Genomic DNA, 16,606 nt, shown 5'->3' with positions numbered 1-16,606 from the left:
TGTTAACCCTTAGGATGTATACTAAAAGCACAACCCCATCAGAGCCCATTTCTTCATCTTCCCTGGTATCATACCACATACAGTACACACACTATATTTTTTTGTAAGTTTCCCTATGGGGCTTGCAGGCCTTTGCTGAAAAGTGGGAGTGGATCGCCTCAAAATATGAGGAAAAATATCATTGATTAGACATGCCCTTGTTTGTATGAGTCTGTTAGATTTACTGCTTCAGATTAAAATAACTGTTTCAATCGGGTTTTCTTTTATTAATCATTGTTTTCTAAACACACCTCACCGTCTTTTAGAAAGCAACCCATTAGTAAGCATTTTTTTTTCTCTGAAGCCATTAAATATACACATTCTTGCCATCCTTTGAAATGCATACAGTACATTAATTAACTCTGTGAAGGCTGGATTGGGGTGGTTAAAGCTAGACTGTAGTCCACACCTCTTCACGGTTTGACACACTGGTCCCTGTCATGTGACTTACATTTTCTGGTACAGCCGGCGGCGGCCCTGCTACAGCTCAGACACCGCTGACTGAGCGTCCCTGCTGGGCAGTTTTTTTCCACATTCTCTCCGGTGACTGACACTCCAAACTACCAGGCGACCATGTCCCGATATACTGCATTTGCTTGGCTCCTTGCCTTTGGGATCGGTATGTATCATCACGTTAATTAACCTTTAAATCAACTGTAAAAAGTGATTAAAAAAAATAAATAAATTTGCAGTCCCTTTCGCAGAAGTGATGTGATTAAACTTGCGGGACTCTCCGGGCCTGGTGCTGCTGGGCTCAGGCTAAATGCTGCTGAAAAGAGATTTAAAGAACATCCAATTTTAGCCACTGGTCTTTTATTTTATTGACATGAATGTGTTCTGTTGGAGTGAATTTAAGGCCTTAAAAACCATTATAAGCTGTTCCTTGGAGGAGCAGTCTAGTCGTGATGTTGTGCTAATGTAGCTTAGCTTGATTGCTAATTGTTACCTACGTCAACAACATAAAACTGAAACACCCAGACGGTGTAGCTCAAAACGCCGCATTTAGCCACACAACTGCTATTAATCTTTTCTTACTACCACATGACAACCATACTATGCATTAAAAAAAAAAAAGAATTGTCACGCTAGCGTTAATGTTATAACTACTGCTATTTCGTAATATGTTGGCCAGTTAGTTTACTTAGCCGTTAGCTTACAGATTGGATAACGCTTGTTTTGAAAGCTGCAGTTCGAGTTATTGATAAGTCATTGTCATTCCTGCTGCTAAATGACGCTGGCCAAAACCACCAAGGTTAATAGAGTAAAAATGGCGTTTACAACCCCGTTGTCACAACATAAAACTCCTTGTGTCAACTGGCTAAAATAGTTAGCATTAGCAGCCGTTGGAGGTTTACAGTAAGTTAGCATGTGACTAAAGCTAGAACGAGTTGCCGTTGAGCTAACGTTATGTGATTTAGCAAATTTGCTATCCTAACTGACACAAAATACGTAAAAAGTGCATGAAAAAAATAATAAATTATGACTTCGAGCAGCCATCACTATAAAAAAGATCACCTTTCGTGTCAAATGAGCGTTTTAAATGAGGGATTAACTGTAGATTCTTCTGTTGATTCTAGCTAATGTTGCGTTCAGTTATTTGCTGCGCTGGTGTAAACTAGTTTTGTCAGAAATGTTGTAGTTTGCTTATAATGAGGTAGTTTTTCTTGAGAGTTCATCTCCAAGGCAGAAAAAATACATTGAGTGCGTTTACATGCATACGAGAATCCTGGTACTGATCGGGGTTTTGCGCATGTAAACAACTTGTCCTGTTTTCAGAAACCTGAATAAGGTCCTATACTGGATTTTAAAAACCTGGATATGTTGCCTGGAGTTCTCGTACACGAACCAGGATATTGTGGCATGTAGATACCTTTTTATCTAGGTTTCTGAAAATTCTCTGTTGGTGCAGAACATTGTGGCTCACATGATGAGATATCGAGACACTTCTGCACACAGATGATCAGAAAACCTGAATATTGTTAGAATCGTGTGTACAGAGATATGAATAATCAGGTTTCTCATGTTCTATGTATTGCAAATATGATCAAAACAGGGTAAGACTCAAAACCAGGATACTAATGTGCATGGAAAACACTCAATCAAACGCCATATTCTGTGACCGATCAGCTTCTGTGACCTAATCATTGGAATTTCAGCTATGTTGCCCCTGTTTTTATCATACATTGAAAATGTGTTATCAAAAAAAAATCCTCCAAAATGTAGGGTCTAGTGCATATAAGATTTAAAACATATCAAACATTTAGAGCTGTAACCAAGGATTATTTTCATTATCGATTAATCTCCCTGTGAATTAAATGTCCAAATATTGAAAAATGCCAATCACAGCTTTGAGGAATCCGACGTTATGTCTTCAGACGTCTCGTTTTATCTGACTAAAAGTCCAAAACCCAAATATATTAAGTTTACTGTTCTACCTGACAAAAAGGATAAGCAGAAAACCCTGCCATTTGAGAAGCAGAAGCAGAAGCCTGAGAATGTGTAGTCTTTCACTTTTTTTGCTTGAAAAACAACCTAAACAATTAGTCAGTTATCAAAATAGTTGTTGATTACTTCTCAGTCAGTCAACTAGTTTATTAATCAGCTAATTGTTTCAGCTCTACTGTGTAATAGGATACAAAACTCCAAAATCTACACTACTGAGTATGTCAAACAGAGATGTTTTGATGTAAAAGCTGATGGCTCTTTTGTTACATTATACCTGTGCAAAATCCCAGACAAATTCATGGCACAGGATGAATATCTCTTTAATATCCTCCTGGGTACTAGCAAGAAAGTCATCACATGGAAATGACTGCAGCCAAACCCTCCAACAAAGGACAACTGGACTGCAGTTGTCATGAAATAAACTGTATGAAAAAATGGCCTTTACCTTAAGACTGCGATACCATCAATGTTTAAAATACGGGGGGGAAAAATGGACTACATATCTGTAAGATGTAACATGACATATATTGCATTTGTCATTGATAGATCCTTTTTCCTGTACAAGTATAATGTCACCTATGTCAACCCCTCGTGTTAATTGAAAATGTCAATAAAAAAAGAGTTGCAATGTACCAGAATCTATGATCAGTTTCTGTGACACTTGAAGATCAACTGCTTGAAAAAGACTAAAGCGTAGAACAAATATTCTTGGGTGAGGTGTAACTTTGCCAACGTTATGTCTCCAAACCAGACACTCCAGTAAAAATACAGTATTTTTATAGCTAGTTCACAAACATCTGTGTTAGTGAGTGCTTTACAAGTTTATGTTACCAGGGGGTTGGAGCAGGCAGGCAGTTGAGCTGATGACACATCCTTCTTTCAAAACCATATAGATAATTTGATTGGACTTTGGCCTCTCTTCTGATACATTGTATTGCTTCTCAGACTTAAGTGGAAAGGTAAAAGGCTTTGTTGCAGGTATGACTTAAAATGTATTTTGAAGAGTACAGTGTCATTTTACAATGTTACAATAGTGTGTCATTGTCAGCTTCAGTCCACTCAGCATTTGTACACTTAAGTAGTTACCTAAAATCAAGGTCTTGTGCCAACATTTGTACCATTTGGAAAATGGATAATTAACTGATCCAAGTAGTATTTTAGTACATGGCATTGGCTGCGCAGATTAACCGACGTCAGCTCAAGGATTGTGGTAGTGCCTTGCTGGTTTTTTGCCTAAAAATGTGAGTTATTAGTTTCTCATATTGGAACAGACAGACTGAATATGAAGTGTCCATGAGCTTCCACTTTTTTAAATTCCAACCGGACTCTTTTCTTTTATAAATTATAATTATATGTAGTCGAAAAAAATAGTTTAATCTTTCTTCTTTTTTTTCAGTCTTCCAGCTGTCACATGGCGTTGAGGTGAATGTGACAGACAAAGAGGACATGTTATGCCTCTATGCCAATCTGAATGTCAGCTTCTCGGTCTCCTATGAAGTTGCTGGCGATAGGGTGAGTTTCTGGTTTTAGTCACACTATCAGCCTACAGAGTATACTTAAGAAATTAAAGCAAAGCAAAGAAGCTTTGCTCTTCTCAGGCTACCTCAATAGCACGACTATCAGACGACTCTCGTGGAAGCAAATGTCATCATGAAAAGGGGGAAACAAGTTTATCCACAACAAAGCGGATAGATTCTTGCTATTCAGCATTTCAGTTAGTATGTTTTCCTGTCGCATATCCTGCGATTGTTATGTCCTTCGTTGTACTGTTGAAAGCAGCTCAAAGGAATGTTCATAATTTTGAGAAAGAATTTAGACTTTATGTCAGATTTATTATTTTTGTCAAGCACATAAGATGAACAATTAACATACTAAAGTACAAGTTACTTTCTCAGAGGCAGATATTTTTGCATAATTTGAATGATACTAAGCATTGATACTGATACTAAGCACATCAGTGTGTCTGTCCCAGGCACTAAAACTATAAGTTGTTTCCTTGAGTTCTGTCAAGTCTGCTGTTAAACATTTTAACATTAAACTTATACAGTCCTGTTAAATAAGGTTACACTCTGCTCTTATTTCAGAATAAAACAATCGAGTTTACACTTCCTAATGAAGTCACGACAGATGGAAGTAAATGTGACACTACAAGCTCAACGCTGAAGCTTAATTTCGGAACGGGGCACTCCTGGAGTGTGAACTTCGTCATGAATGGAAAAGTGTACCAGGCAGACTCCATCACCTTTTCCTACAATCTCAGTGACTCAACCCACTTCCCTGAGTCTTTATCAAATGGTAACTGCTGCACCTCACATTGCCAAAAGTGCCAGAAAAGCATACACATGGACGAAGGGCATTGCACTGATGCTGATGTGTTTTCTGAATTTCTTTTAGAAACTGTTTCTGTGACCATGAAGCCTCAGATTACAAATGTAGGCGTGGATACCTGCTACTCATGTAAGAGTAAAGACATGATCCAGGCTGATTTGGTCAATATGACACTGTCGGACGTGCTCATACAGGCTTTTGTCAGTAATGGCAGCAAGAGTGAAAACAGTAAGTGCAGATGCGATGACACATCTCATCCTGGCTGTAATATTTCTCTCCCGTTTCTATTGATGATCTATTCTGTCTGTTTTCTCCCTACACAGTAACCTCTTGTAGTGCTGATCAACCCACAACCCCTGCTCCGCCCACTACTCCCGCCACCAGTACAGCCACTGCAGCTCCTGTCACAAACTTCACTTCCACTGCCCCTCCTCCTACCACCACCCCGACCCCCACCCTCCCCACTCCTACCACTGGGAAGTACAGCATCAAGTCGGATAACAGCACATTCTGTCTGTTGGCCAACTTTGGCCTGCGGATTGGTATCAAGCAAGGAGAGGTATGTTCATAAACACAGAATCATAACACTGTAATCATTATCTTTTCCAGATGATATACAGATTTTCTTCCACAGACCGTGCTGATTTGATTCCCTTCTCTTCCCTCTGGCATAGAAATATCAGGAGATGAACCTCGAGCCCAACATGACCAAAGTCTCTGGATCATGTGGAGTAAACAGCAGCGAGCTGCAGTTGGTGTCAAACACGATGACCATCATGTTCACCTTCACCAATGTAAGTCCTTGACAATATGTTAATATCCGTTTGATAGAACAACAGGTGGTGTTCTATCAAATGGTGACATTGTCTGTGTGTTTTCTGGTTTAAGGGTTAGCTTTAAAGGAATAGTCTGACATTTTGCGAAACGCACTTATTTGCTTTCTTGCCAAGCGTTAGACGAGAAGATTGATACCACTGTCTGTACGGTGAATATGAAGCTACAGCCAGTGGCTGGTTAGCTTAGCACAAATACTGGAAACATGGAAATGCTAGTCTCGCTCTCTCTGCGTAGCATAAACAACAAAACAACAATTCACCATTTTATGGGGAGCTACGTGTTGGACTATTTCTTGCCCGTGACCAGCAACTTATTGGTGTTTCCACTGGTTGCCTGGCAACTGGTCCTGGTCAAGAAATAGTCCAACACACAACCATATATAAAACACTGAATGATTGGTTCTACTGTTCAGCTTGTGTACGAGTTAAACAAGATATAACATGTTGATTAGTGAGCTTTAGAGGCGTTGGTAGGTGGCTTTTGTTATTTGACAGAGCCAGGCTAGGTGCCCCTAAGCTGGCTGCTGGCTCTAGCTACCTATTTACGGAACAGATGTGAGAGCGGTGTTATTATTGTTGAACACCATTTATTGCTGTAAATCTTCACATGGAACACGATGGGTTGGGATATACAGGACAGGAGGGGATTGTGATAACTGAGAAATGTCAGTTATTTAAATTTAAATGTTGTGTATTAATTAGATTAGTGATTCCCAGCCTTGTTTTGCCTCTACCCACCAGTGATACTGGAATAGTTCATGTTTAAGCCTGGTTGAAGTTCAATCCCCCCCCCCCTCAGTAGTTTTGGTCAAATTTGCAGCCATACTGCTGCCACTCTGAATGTCAGACGCATTTGAACCCTTTAGCCATCACTTTCAGCTAGTCCATATAAACTTTTCTGCTATAACTACTTTTCATGCATGCCTAAATTGCAATGTGATGTTGAGGTGTTATGACTGAGTGAGGGAAGTTTGAAACAGAGGTGTAGATATAACGTTACTGATTATTGCAGTAATAAATATACTAAGATCAGCTCCGCACAGATTTGTAATGCTATTTGCTAAATATGGAAATCATAATTTCTATTTTTTCAAAGAAGCCCAACAATACAATCTGTCCATGTATCATTTATTTGGAATCCCTTAATTAGAAGGATAAAAACTTGCCGCAGCATGGTTACTGACATTATATAGCCACAGAATTGACAGGAAGCAACAAAATGGTAAATGTACACTGACAGTATCACTCGTCATCCAAAAAAGAGATGGGAAATGTAAGGCTCTGATTAGCTTAGCCCTTGGTAGCTGAGATAGCTGCCAGGGTGGGATTTTCGTTCATTCAAAAGGAATTCTTTCTGCTTCTAAATTTTTTTTTTTAATTTTTGTTTTTCTTCAAACAGAACACAACGAAATTCCAACTACATGCTCTCAACTTCACCGCAAAGACAACCTCTGGTAAATAGAAGAATCACATCTACCTACGTAGACCAGGCACCGCACTGAGAAGCAAGCTAATGTTGTGTTTCTCTTTATATCTGTGCGTTTTATTTTAAGGTGTGGAGTTTTCTGAGGTTAACACCAACCTGAGTCTGTGGGAGGCAGCTATTGGCAGCTCCTACATGTGTAACAAGGAGCAGAACTACACCATCACCAACGTGCTCACCCTCTACACCTTCAACCTACAAGTGCAGCCCTTTGGAGTCACGAAGGATGTTTTCAGTACAGGTAGGTTATTCTTTAATGTCTCTTAAAAAAGACCCTGTGCTGCTGACAAGGGCATGATTAACCTGTTTCATATTTAAGAGTCTGGGGAAAATGGCTTTGTTGTATAGGATGAAATGAGTGCAATGATTTTATTGGAGGATTTTATTGTTAGTTTTTTGCCACTACAAGGACTGGATGTCATTTGAAAATTGGTACTGAAAGTATGTTAGTTTAAAGGTAATTTTTTTTTTTTTTTTTTTTAAATAATAGCTGCAGTCCACAATTTTGGATAATATTATAATACAGTGTTTTCAGGCAAGGCAAGTTTAATTGTATAGCAGCTTTCAACAACAAGGCAATTAAGTGCTTTACATAAGACAAAAAAGGCATTAAGAAAATAATAAAAAAGGAAATTTAAAAATACAAGTATGACAAGTAAAATTAGTCAAATAAAATTCAATATAACAATAAGCTAAAATTGAATGAGATAGAACAGGACAATAGAAATGGCAGTGCAAGATATGAATAAATAGTCCCAAATATAAATCAATTAAAGACAATAAAAGTAATGCAGTTACTTTTCCCAAAAGAGGCAAAAAACATTTAAGATTGCAAGTTTAAAATTTGTTGTCTATTTAAATGATAAACAATGTAGTTTAGTTTTTAAATTTGTATTATTGACAATCACTACCAGACAGTCACAGTTTGGTTTAATCAAAGATGTCTAATTCAAGCGCATAAATAATAATGATGATAATAAGAATTTAAGTCTTAAAACTTAAGTCTTGTACATATCAAGCCAAATGTATATATTTTTTTTAAAATTTGTTTTCAAGCGAATTTACATTTATGTCAAATGCAGTTTAACATAGTTTGAGCTCTCTTGTCTGACGAAAACATAAAGCACTACATTGTTTTTATTAAGTATGAGGTGTGAAGTGCAGCCAAACCTCGGACAGTTTGTGAAACATTGTATACTCCCTTCAATTAAAGCAGATGTAAAAATGAAACACAAGCTTTTTTCTTTTTCTGCCTGTGACACATTAGACCATCAGCAGGCCATTTAGTAAAAGACCAGATTTAGTTTTGTTATTTCTTGATAAAAGATGATATGAAATTAGCCATTTAATATTTAATACTTAAAATTAGTGGTTCTGGACTTTTTTAGCTTCCTTCCCTTAAAAATGAAGCGGTATCTGCTCACGACCCCTCATCACAAGTCCGGTGAAGGATTTTTAGAGGCAAGTGAAGTATCCAGTATTTCTCAGGGATAAAGCAGAAATTAGAGAAAATTTCAAATATATAATTTATTTAATCAAACCCATCCCAGGCTCAGCCACCTGAAAAGTGACTGGTTAATACCTGTTTTCCTGATCACTTCAAAGACATCCAAATTACCTCAGTGACTACAGTGCTATGTGAAGGCTTTAGAGCAGAGAAAATAGGAAAGCTCAACTGTCTTTAAAATGCTGAATAATCTGAACTGCTGCTTCACTCTTGTCTCTCACAATGTGTTGTCATTCAGAAAATCACTGTTTCACCTGTTGACTGACTCTCTCTTTATCTGCAGCTCATGAATGTTCATTGGATGACACCAGCATCTTAATCCCAATCATTGTTGGCGCTGCTCTGGCTGGCTTGATTCTCATTGTAGTGATCGCTTACGTGATTGGTCGAAGAAAGACTTATGTTGGATATCAGACCCTTTAAATCACTCCTGAAATATCATGGGGCTCCCAAGCCTGGTCCTTGGGTTTTAAAATCTATTGAAATTAAAAATCTAAAATAACGTCTCTGCTGGGAAAACTGTCAGAAAAAATAGATCTTACTCTTGGTATTGAGGTTATGAAAGATGATGCACTCAGAGCATTTCTGAATTGTAGTTGGGTCAAGGGTCTTTAATCATGCTACAATAAGAGGAGGGAATAAAAATCCATGTAAAGATGGAGGGTTTGGTGTAATTCTCAAGGACCAAACTTGTCTACCCCCCAATGTTTGTGTTCCTTTCTGTTGTTTTCTGGATGTCTTGTCTTTCCTTTTTTGTTTTTCTGTTTTATTTTGTTTTTTTTTGATGAGCAGGTGCAAGATCCACATAATCTTTTTTTAATTTTACGTAATCACATTCACTTAAAGAGTTATGTTCATTATGCATTATTTTGAGATCTTGGAGTTATACAGGTACTACTGGACTGCTACATATACAAAAGCCCCTGGACATTATTTTTTTCTCACATTTTAGCAAAAGATGTGTGACAATTTAAGTATGTTGCAGTGGGATCCTGCACTTGCTCAAACATTCCCATTTTGTTTGCATTTGTCATGATTTAATCTTTATGCACATTTTAGTTTTTACATCATTTGTTTAGTTTGACTTTTCATCCCCATAATTATTTACCTTGAGACATGTAAGAATTATAATTTTCACACCCTTGAATCAGCATTTCCTTCACAAAAATCAAAGGACGTTGGTCAAGCAGCTTTCTTTCTTTCTTCTAAGAAATTCATTAGCGAGGATGAAGGTCTACTCCATTTGGAAAGTTGTCAAAGGAAATATGCTTTAGCCTGTGTTTGCCCCTGTAGAGCAGGAGAAACACTGGAATTATTGTCCTGTTTATGTGGCTCCAATCATATTGTGAATGTGAAATGAAAGTGTGAGTTGTTTCAACGTTAATAGACCTTTGTCATGGATGACATTTGAACATTTATCAAGCAGTAAAAGCCCTGGTAGAACTAATGACCTTAAAGATGGCTTGTTTACATGTAAGTGTAAAGGCCCTGGAAATGACAAAACTACATGGGATACAGCCATTGTTCATGTTATTAATTACACCTGTACCTTTCCTGCTATACCATGTTTAAAAGGTCTCTTAAATTTGCACGTCAGAGAATAAATCTGAAAAGAGAGGTCACTTTTTTTCTTTTTTCTTTTTTTCTTTCCTCCCACAATATATTTTGGCATTAGGTTTAGAAAAGGGATAGTACTAATGTGTAGATGTTCACTTTCAGCACAGACAACTCTGAAACGAGGATATTTACATATAAATGCACTAAGACGCTCTTTACATTTTGCATTATGTTGAGACTGTTGTCTCACAATTTCACCTGTGTATAGGCCTGGGCTGGGCCTGAGCTCTGAGGGCTGCAACTGGATCAGGGAACGTGAAAGACCCTGAAAACTTAAGTATTTCTCAGTAATTTGAAACGTTTGTGACTGAACAAGCGACAATCAGAGCTTAAATCTGGGGGAAAGATATCTTGAAGTATGAGCTTAAATTGGAAATTATTCGCTTTCTTGCCAAGAGTTAGATGAAAAGACTGACACCACTTTCATGTCTGTCTGAATATGAAGCTACAGCCAGCAGCCAGTTAGCTTAGCTTAGCATAAAGAATGGAAATGGGGGGAAACAGCTAGCCTGGCTCTGTTGAGTAGCTTCATATTTAGTGTACAGACATGAGAGGTATCAGTCCTCTTATAAAGAAAATAATTAAGAGCAGTTCCCGAAATTTGAAACCATTTCTGTACAATCTCAGCTAATCTCCCTCTTCAGGACTGTGTTGGAGTGGTTTTATAAGATTTTATAGCAACATAAGCAACCAACCCCACAGTTGTCAGATATTACAAAATCCAGGTTGGCGCACTGAAATAAATGATAGTCTCGTGAAATGGACAAAACTGTCTGCACAAAATGGCGTCTTCATGTCACTCATAGTAAGAAGGGGAAAATAGGTTTTCAGGGCCTTGAAGTCAGTGAACCAGTTTAGGTTTCAGCGAAGCTGTGTCAGGGATGTAGGCGAGCCCCAGCGTGTGAATTTTCGTAATGATAGAAAGCCGATGTGAGACATGGTAGTAGCTGTGTATTTATGCTTAACTCTCTGAGTGCTGTGCACTGTTTGACTTGCTCCAGCTCTTCATTCAGGCCTGGAGCAAAGCAGGCAGTAAACTACGCTGACGATCAAAATGACTAGAAATATTTTGCTTTTTTTAAGTTGCTTATAAAATTAGCCTTCGCAGGACATCATACGTGTGTATGAATAATAGCTTTGACTCAAATATGAGCTTTGACTTTGGCTTGTGATTGTTGCCGTCTTGTGTATTTCAGCTTTGTACAAACTCAGTTGCCTTAATTATAAAGATGGTTTTGCAGCACCAGTATAAATGTTTATGGTTATGTATATCCCTTGTTCTCAATAAATCACCTAACCGGTGTTTCATGTCAACTGTGCCTTTCTCACTAACAACTTTCTGTTTTGCACCTTCATTAACTCACTAGTACTGTTAACATGCCTTTTTTGTAAACTGGCGTTATTTGGCTCATTATTTTATTCCCCCTTCTCCAGTTGAGAACATTGCACACACATGTTCAGCAAAGGGAATTTGTGCTGCAAGACCATCTCGTTAAAGATCAGTCAATGTGTGTTATTTGGAGAAAAATGACTGCTGATTTCATTTCCATTCTCTCATGCTGTTAGCTATAATAAATTGGATTTCAAATTGTGTGTCAGACTGACTTGGAGCTTTTTAGTATTTTGAGGTTTTTGGAAATAAAAATGTGTTGCTGTCCTGGACACTTGACTAAATGTTTATTCCTTTTTCATAAAAACGGTTCTATGTTATGCTGTCCATGTATTTAATTCTTGGTTAGAGGGCTACTTCTCTTTTCCTGCTGTCCATGCATTAACCATTTAGTATGTATTTATTTATTTATTTATTTATTTTTGAAGTCTTCTGTTCAGCCTGTAAAACATTCACCTCTCTGCTCTCTTCACTTTCGTCTAGCTGAGGAATGCCAGGCCGATGCGGAGAGCTTCCTAGTTCCCATAGCTGTCGGAGTTGCCCTGCTTGTTCTCATTCTTATCGTTCTGCTGGCCTATTTCATCGGGAGAAAGAGAAACATGGCCACCGGCTACGAGTCTTTCTAGTTAAATTTGCTTCATTTGGATCTTTATGCTTTACAAAGGATAGTCAGTGAATCGCTGCCTGTTTGTCTCGCTGCCTTTGACTAATTGTGAAAAATTACCAACGTGTTGTATTGATGTTTCCATGTAGTGTTTAGTGCTTTTGACTGCATGACTGTATTCGTAAAGGAATAGTTCCACATTTTGGGAAATGCGCTCTACAGAAATACGATATTTCTCTCACGTCTGTATGATAAATATGAAACTGCACAATCTTAGTATTATCTTAGCACAAAGTCTGGTAATGTGGAAATGGCTAGCCCGGCTCTGTCCAGAGGTAACAAAAATCTGCCTACCAGCACCTCTTAAGCTCATTAATTAACATGTCATATCTCATTTGTTGAATCCATACAAAAACAGTAGTGTAAAAATTTTACAGGGCTATTTATTGGCCAGGACCTTTACCACCATGGCTTACCGATGAACGGCATCAAATAATTTATTGAAACGGCGCGATAGATTTTCCAAATTTTTTTTTTTTTTTTTTTTTAAGACTGACTGGATAAAAATCTGATATTAAGAATAATTTCAGGGCATTTGTGATGCTGCAGAAAAATCTGTTCGCAGTTTTACAGCCGCCGTTTTTGTAGTCGTTTTGGTGCTAGTGTGCGTCATGTGATCCTGTAATACCGAGCGTGGCCACAGTCTATGGCGCCGTTCCTGGGGGTTACCGAAGATTCTAGTTGCCGTAATCAATACGCACTAACAAAACAAAATGGAAAGACGAACGTTAGCTACAGTTGTTTGCTACAAAACTATTAATGTCCACTATATAGGAATGTGATCTGGACAAAGTGTAATAACGTTGATTAACGGTTGTTTTACTGCAGAATTGGACTTGTGAGGATTAAATTATAACCTGGTATATCTGTTGAATTTCAAAGTTTAATTACCTTTAATAACAGACTTTGGTGGCACGTCGGCTCCTTTCACCAACAAGTTGGATATAAAGGAGCCACAAAGTGTCACTTTTACACCTCAGTGTTTGTACGGACTAAACCAACAAGACATATAACATGTTAGTGAGCTTTAGAGGTTCTGGCAGGCGGATTGTGTTACCTTTGGAGGCGCCCGGCTAGCTGTTTCTGTCTGTTAGCCGTCTTCATGCTAAGATAAGATAAGTAGCTCATGGCTGCAGCTTCATATTGAACAGGCAGACGTGAGAGTGGTGTTCTTCTCCCTTTACTGTGAGCGAGAAAGTATTCTGTGTATTTCCCAAAATATTGGCCTGTACCTTGAATGCTCATAGAGAATAATAAGTCCCGTCTACTTGAGTGATTTCCTTTTTGTGCTTTCGGAATATTTAACGCCCCTTTTCCTCCAATCTACACCACATTTACATTGTTGATTCCACTTTTTGTAGGTTCTGACCTCCTTTCTCGCTGCTTCTCCCCTCTGTGTCCTTCTCTGAGTTGTGTTTTCTGCCGACTAAACCACTAACCTGCTGTCTCTGTCTCCTTCTTTCTGTCTGTCAGCTTTGGAATGCTTCCTGGACTCTGATTTGAGCTTTTTGGTGCCCATTGCAGTGGGTGTGGCGCTCAGCTTCCTAATCATCCTTGTGCTTATCTCTTACCTGATTGGCCGGAGGAAGAGTCGCACTGGCTACCAGTCTGTATAATCCAACCCAGCTGCTTCTGCCTCTTACACCCTTCCAACCCTCACAGCTCTTAAAAGGCACCTTCCCAGCCACCTCCCTGCCCGTCAAGCACATCAAAAGTGCCCCAAATTTCTGCTTTGTTTTCTGTTTCCCGTGAGGCAGCGTCTCCCTAAGAATAACCTTTAGCTTCTTTCTCGTACCAGGTTTAAACTTTATCCCAGCAACCACCCCACTGGTTTCCTTTGTTTTGCTTTGATGCCAATGACTGAATCAAGTACCAAGACATTTATGATCGATATTGAATCGTTTGAATATAGATTGCATGTTTTAAAAAATTAAATTTATGGCTGTGAGTAGCCGTCCACTTCCTCCCGTCAGACCTTCCCCCCTCCGGAGAGAGAGGCTTTTTCCTCTCGGTTTCTGTGCTGTATAATAGTATATGTGTAAATTACTCTCTTGTATAGAATGAATGACATTGATTTTTGATGACGTGAATGTACGAGCAAGCTAATAGATCCACTGTTGTCATCCATATCCCAGATGCCACTGTTTTCATATTTCTTTAACCTTCATGCAACTTAAATTAAAAGCTAAATGAAACTGTTGCACATAGAGCCAATTAACTGTAGCTTGATGAAAGGGACACTAACTTATCAAGACACTTTACCAGCTTTGGGACCAATTTTTTTTTTCGGAAATGTTTGAGGCTATGTTTTTATGTCTCTCTCACTCATGTTGGGAATATTTAAGACTTTTTATTTTGTCAAAATGTACACTTCTTATAAAAGATTTACTTGGGAGTGTTTGGTGAATTAATTATAATGTTGATCGTTTATCATCGTATGTCATTTCAGAAAGTTTAACATATTCATATTTGGGCCATTGGGTAGTGGGTCTCAGACCTGGTTTAAATTTATACCTACCCCAGGCACCAGAAATCAAACTTGGTTGAATGTATGTTAGTATGCTCTTGATTTAGCAAGTAAACACTGGTTAGAGTAAGGTCCCTACGCTACCCTCCTTTGACGGTACAGGGACATTAACGGCATGAGCAGATCAAGTAAAGTCACACCATTTCAATTATACGATCCTCGGTTCTCTACATACGATCACTCCCCCCTCCCCCGACAGTTTTGTGCCTTTCTGTTGTGCACCTCTTGAGTTGCTTGCTTGAAGCTTGTCCCCATCTGATGAAGAATGTGACATGGCGAGCTTGTCTAACACAAGCGTGGGGGAACAGGTTGAATAAAGTTTCGTTCTCGTTTTGTATCACTGTCATTTTTATACGCCGTTTGTGTTCTGCTCTTCCTGCGAGGCCGAGGAGCAGGAGCGGGAGAGTCTCGCGACGGAACTGAATACAAAGGTTAACGGTTGTAAACCAAACGTTGACACTGCTCAGTGAACTGCTGCGATGGCTCCGACGGTCCATTCAACTTTGATCAACAGCGTGCTTTTTATAACCCGCAATATTAGGCAGAGGCATGACTCTCACTCCAGCTATTACTGGTATGCAGGCAGATACAAGAGTTGACCCAGAGGTTACGGCAGTGGATGTAGACTCACCGAATTCATCACTGAGACTAGTTTGAAGATAAACAGTTAGCTCGTGTGATTTGATGATGTTGGTTTTACTTCTTCATTGTTTGTTTTGTAAAAAATAATTGAAAAATTAAGGTATCTAAATGTCTTTAAGAGTCTTGACAAGCTTTGAATTCAGTTCCTTAAAAAAAAAGAAAAAGGCCTTGGAAAGTATTAAAAGCCGTAAGATTTAATTTACAAAAGTCTTAAATATTTTCTCTTGCCTGCTGTCATCAGTCCAAGACTCAAAGATACTACATTTACTATTGTATATGACCATAAACACAGCAAATATTTACATTTTGAAGCTGAAACCCGAAAATATTGTCATGAAAAAATGAAGAGAAATTCTTTTGCTTTAAATATTTTTATAACAATATGGAGAGAAGCATTGAAGTGGTAACCATCACCTTTACCACAAACTGGGCCTGCACTTTCGATGGATCTTTGTTAATAGCCACCACTTTGGTCCAGACTGAAATGTCTCAATGACTATGACATAGTCGGTGTCAAATTTGGTACAGCCATGAAATTTGGTTCAGACGTTCATGCTGCCCAGAGGATGAACCCCAATGACTCTGGCGATCCCCAAGACTTTTTACAGTGGTGCTTTTTGAGTGAAATGTCCGGGCAGCCAACGGATGGATTGTCATGAAATAGGCTTCATCCAGCAAAGTCATCATAATCATCGACACTTTGTTTTATGATGAAATTCCTGCAATGTGAATGACATTCCCATCATCCTAGCTGTAGTTTTTGTTTACTGCTAATTAGCATAGCCTCTAGCTTAGCTGCAGTGGTCTTATTACAGCAAATAAGGATATGCTGTATTTCCTGTATTATAAGTTATGTCAGCTATGCATTTACAAAATATAAATTCCCTTTATTAGACCTCTATTTCACAAACTTTTATAAAAAAAAAAAAGATATCCAAACACAGTTGTTTGGGAGGGGTGGTGCTGTGTAACAAACTACTGTCAACACTAATGGTAAAAATCTAGAGCAGATGAAAATCCATTGTTTTTAACCGTGTTTTACAGTGAACTCAAGTCATGCGTAACTTCCTGCAGCAGACTTCCGAAGCATCAAGAGTCAAAAAGTTCTCATAAAATTGGTAACGGAAC

General features: G+C 38.5%; 1 protein-coding gene across 2 annotated transcripts; it reads left to right on the top strand.

Annotated features, from left to right (window-relative positions):
• Positions 1–444: 444 nt before the first annotated feature.
• On the top strand, positions 445–15,177 carry lamp2 (lysosomal-associated membrane protein 2). Of its 2 annotated transcripts, none has more exons than XM_040119155.1 (9): positions 445–658; positions 3,881–3,996; positions 4,569–4,779; positions 4,879–5,040; positions 5,136–5,371; positions 5,487–5,606; positions 7,048–7,102; positions 7,202–7,372; positions 12,129–15,177. In XM_040119155.1, the coding sequence occupies exons 1-9, from the start codon at positions 613–615 to the stop codon at positions 12,269–12,271; spliced, it is 1,260 nt and encodes a 419-aa protein (XP_039975089.1). In that variant the 5' UTR covers positions 445–612; the 3' UTR covers positions 12,272–15,177. The 2 variants fall into 2 exon arrangements, with proteins under 2 accessions (XP_039975089.1, XP_039975090.1); XM_040119156.1 differs by lacking the exon at positions 12,129–15,177 and adding an exon at positions 8,922–10,255.
• The last annotated feature ends 1,429 nt before the right edge of the window (positions 15,178–16,606 follow it).

This window comes from Xiphias gladius, chromosome 23 (genome assembly GCF_016859285.1).
Source record: "Xiphias gladius isolate SHS-SW01 ecotype Sanya breed wild chromosome 23, ASM1685928v1, whole genome shotgun sequence".
Lineage (NCBI taxonomy): Eukaryota > Metazoa > Chordata > Actinopteri > Istiophoriformes > Xiphiidae > Xiphias > Xiphias gladius.
Note: the sequence above shows the minus strand (reverse complement) of the source record. Positions and strands in the feature narration are given on the sequence as shown.

Bases quoted from the DNA above. Each gene is read 5' to 3' on its own strand.
- lamp2 (XM_040119155.1), top strand. From the start codon at position 613: ATGTCCCGATATACTGCATTTGCTTGGCTCCTTGCCTTTGGGATCG. The intron at 659-3,880 runs GTATGTATCATC...CTTTTTTTTCAG, and splicing joins GCTCCTTGCCTTTGGGATCG to TCTTCCAGCTGTCACATGGC. The intron at 5,372-5,486 runs GTATGTTCATAA...CCTCTGGCATAG, and splicing joins TTGGTATCAAGCAAGGAGAG to AAATATCAGGAGATGAACCT.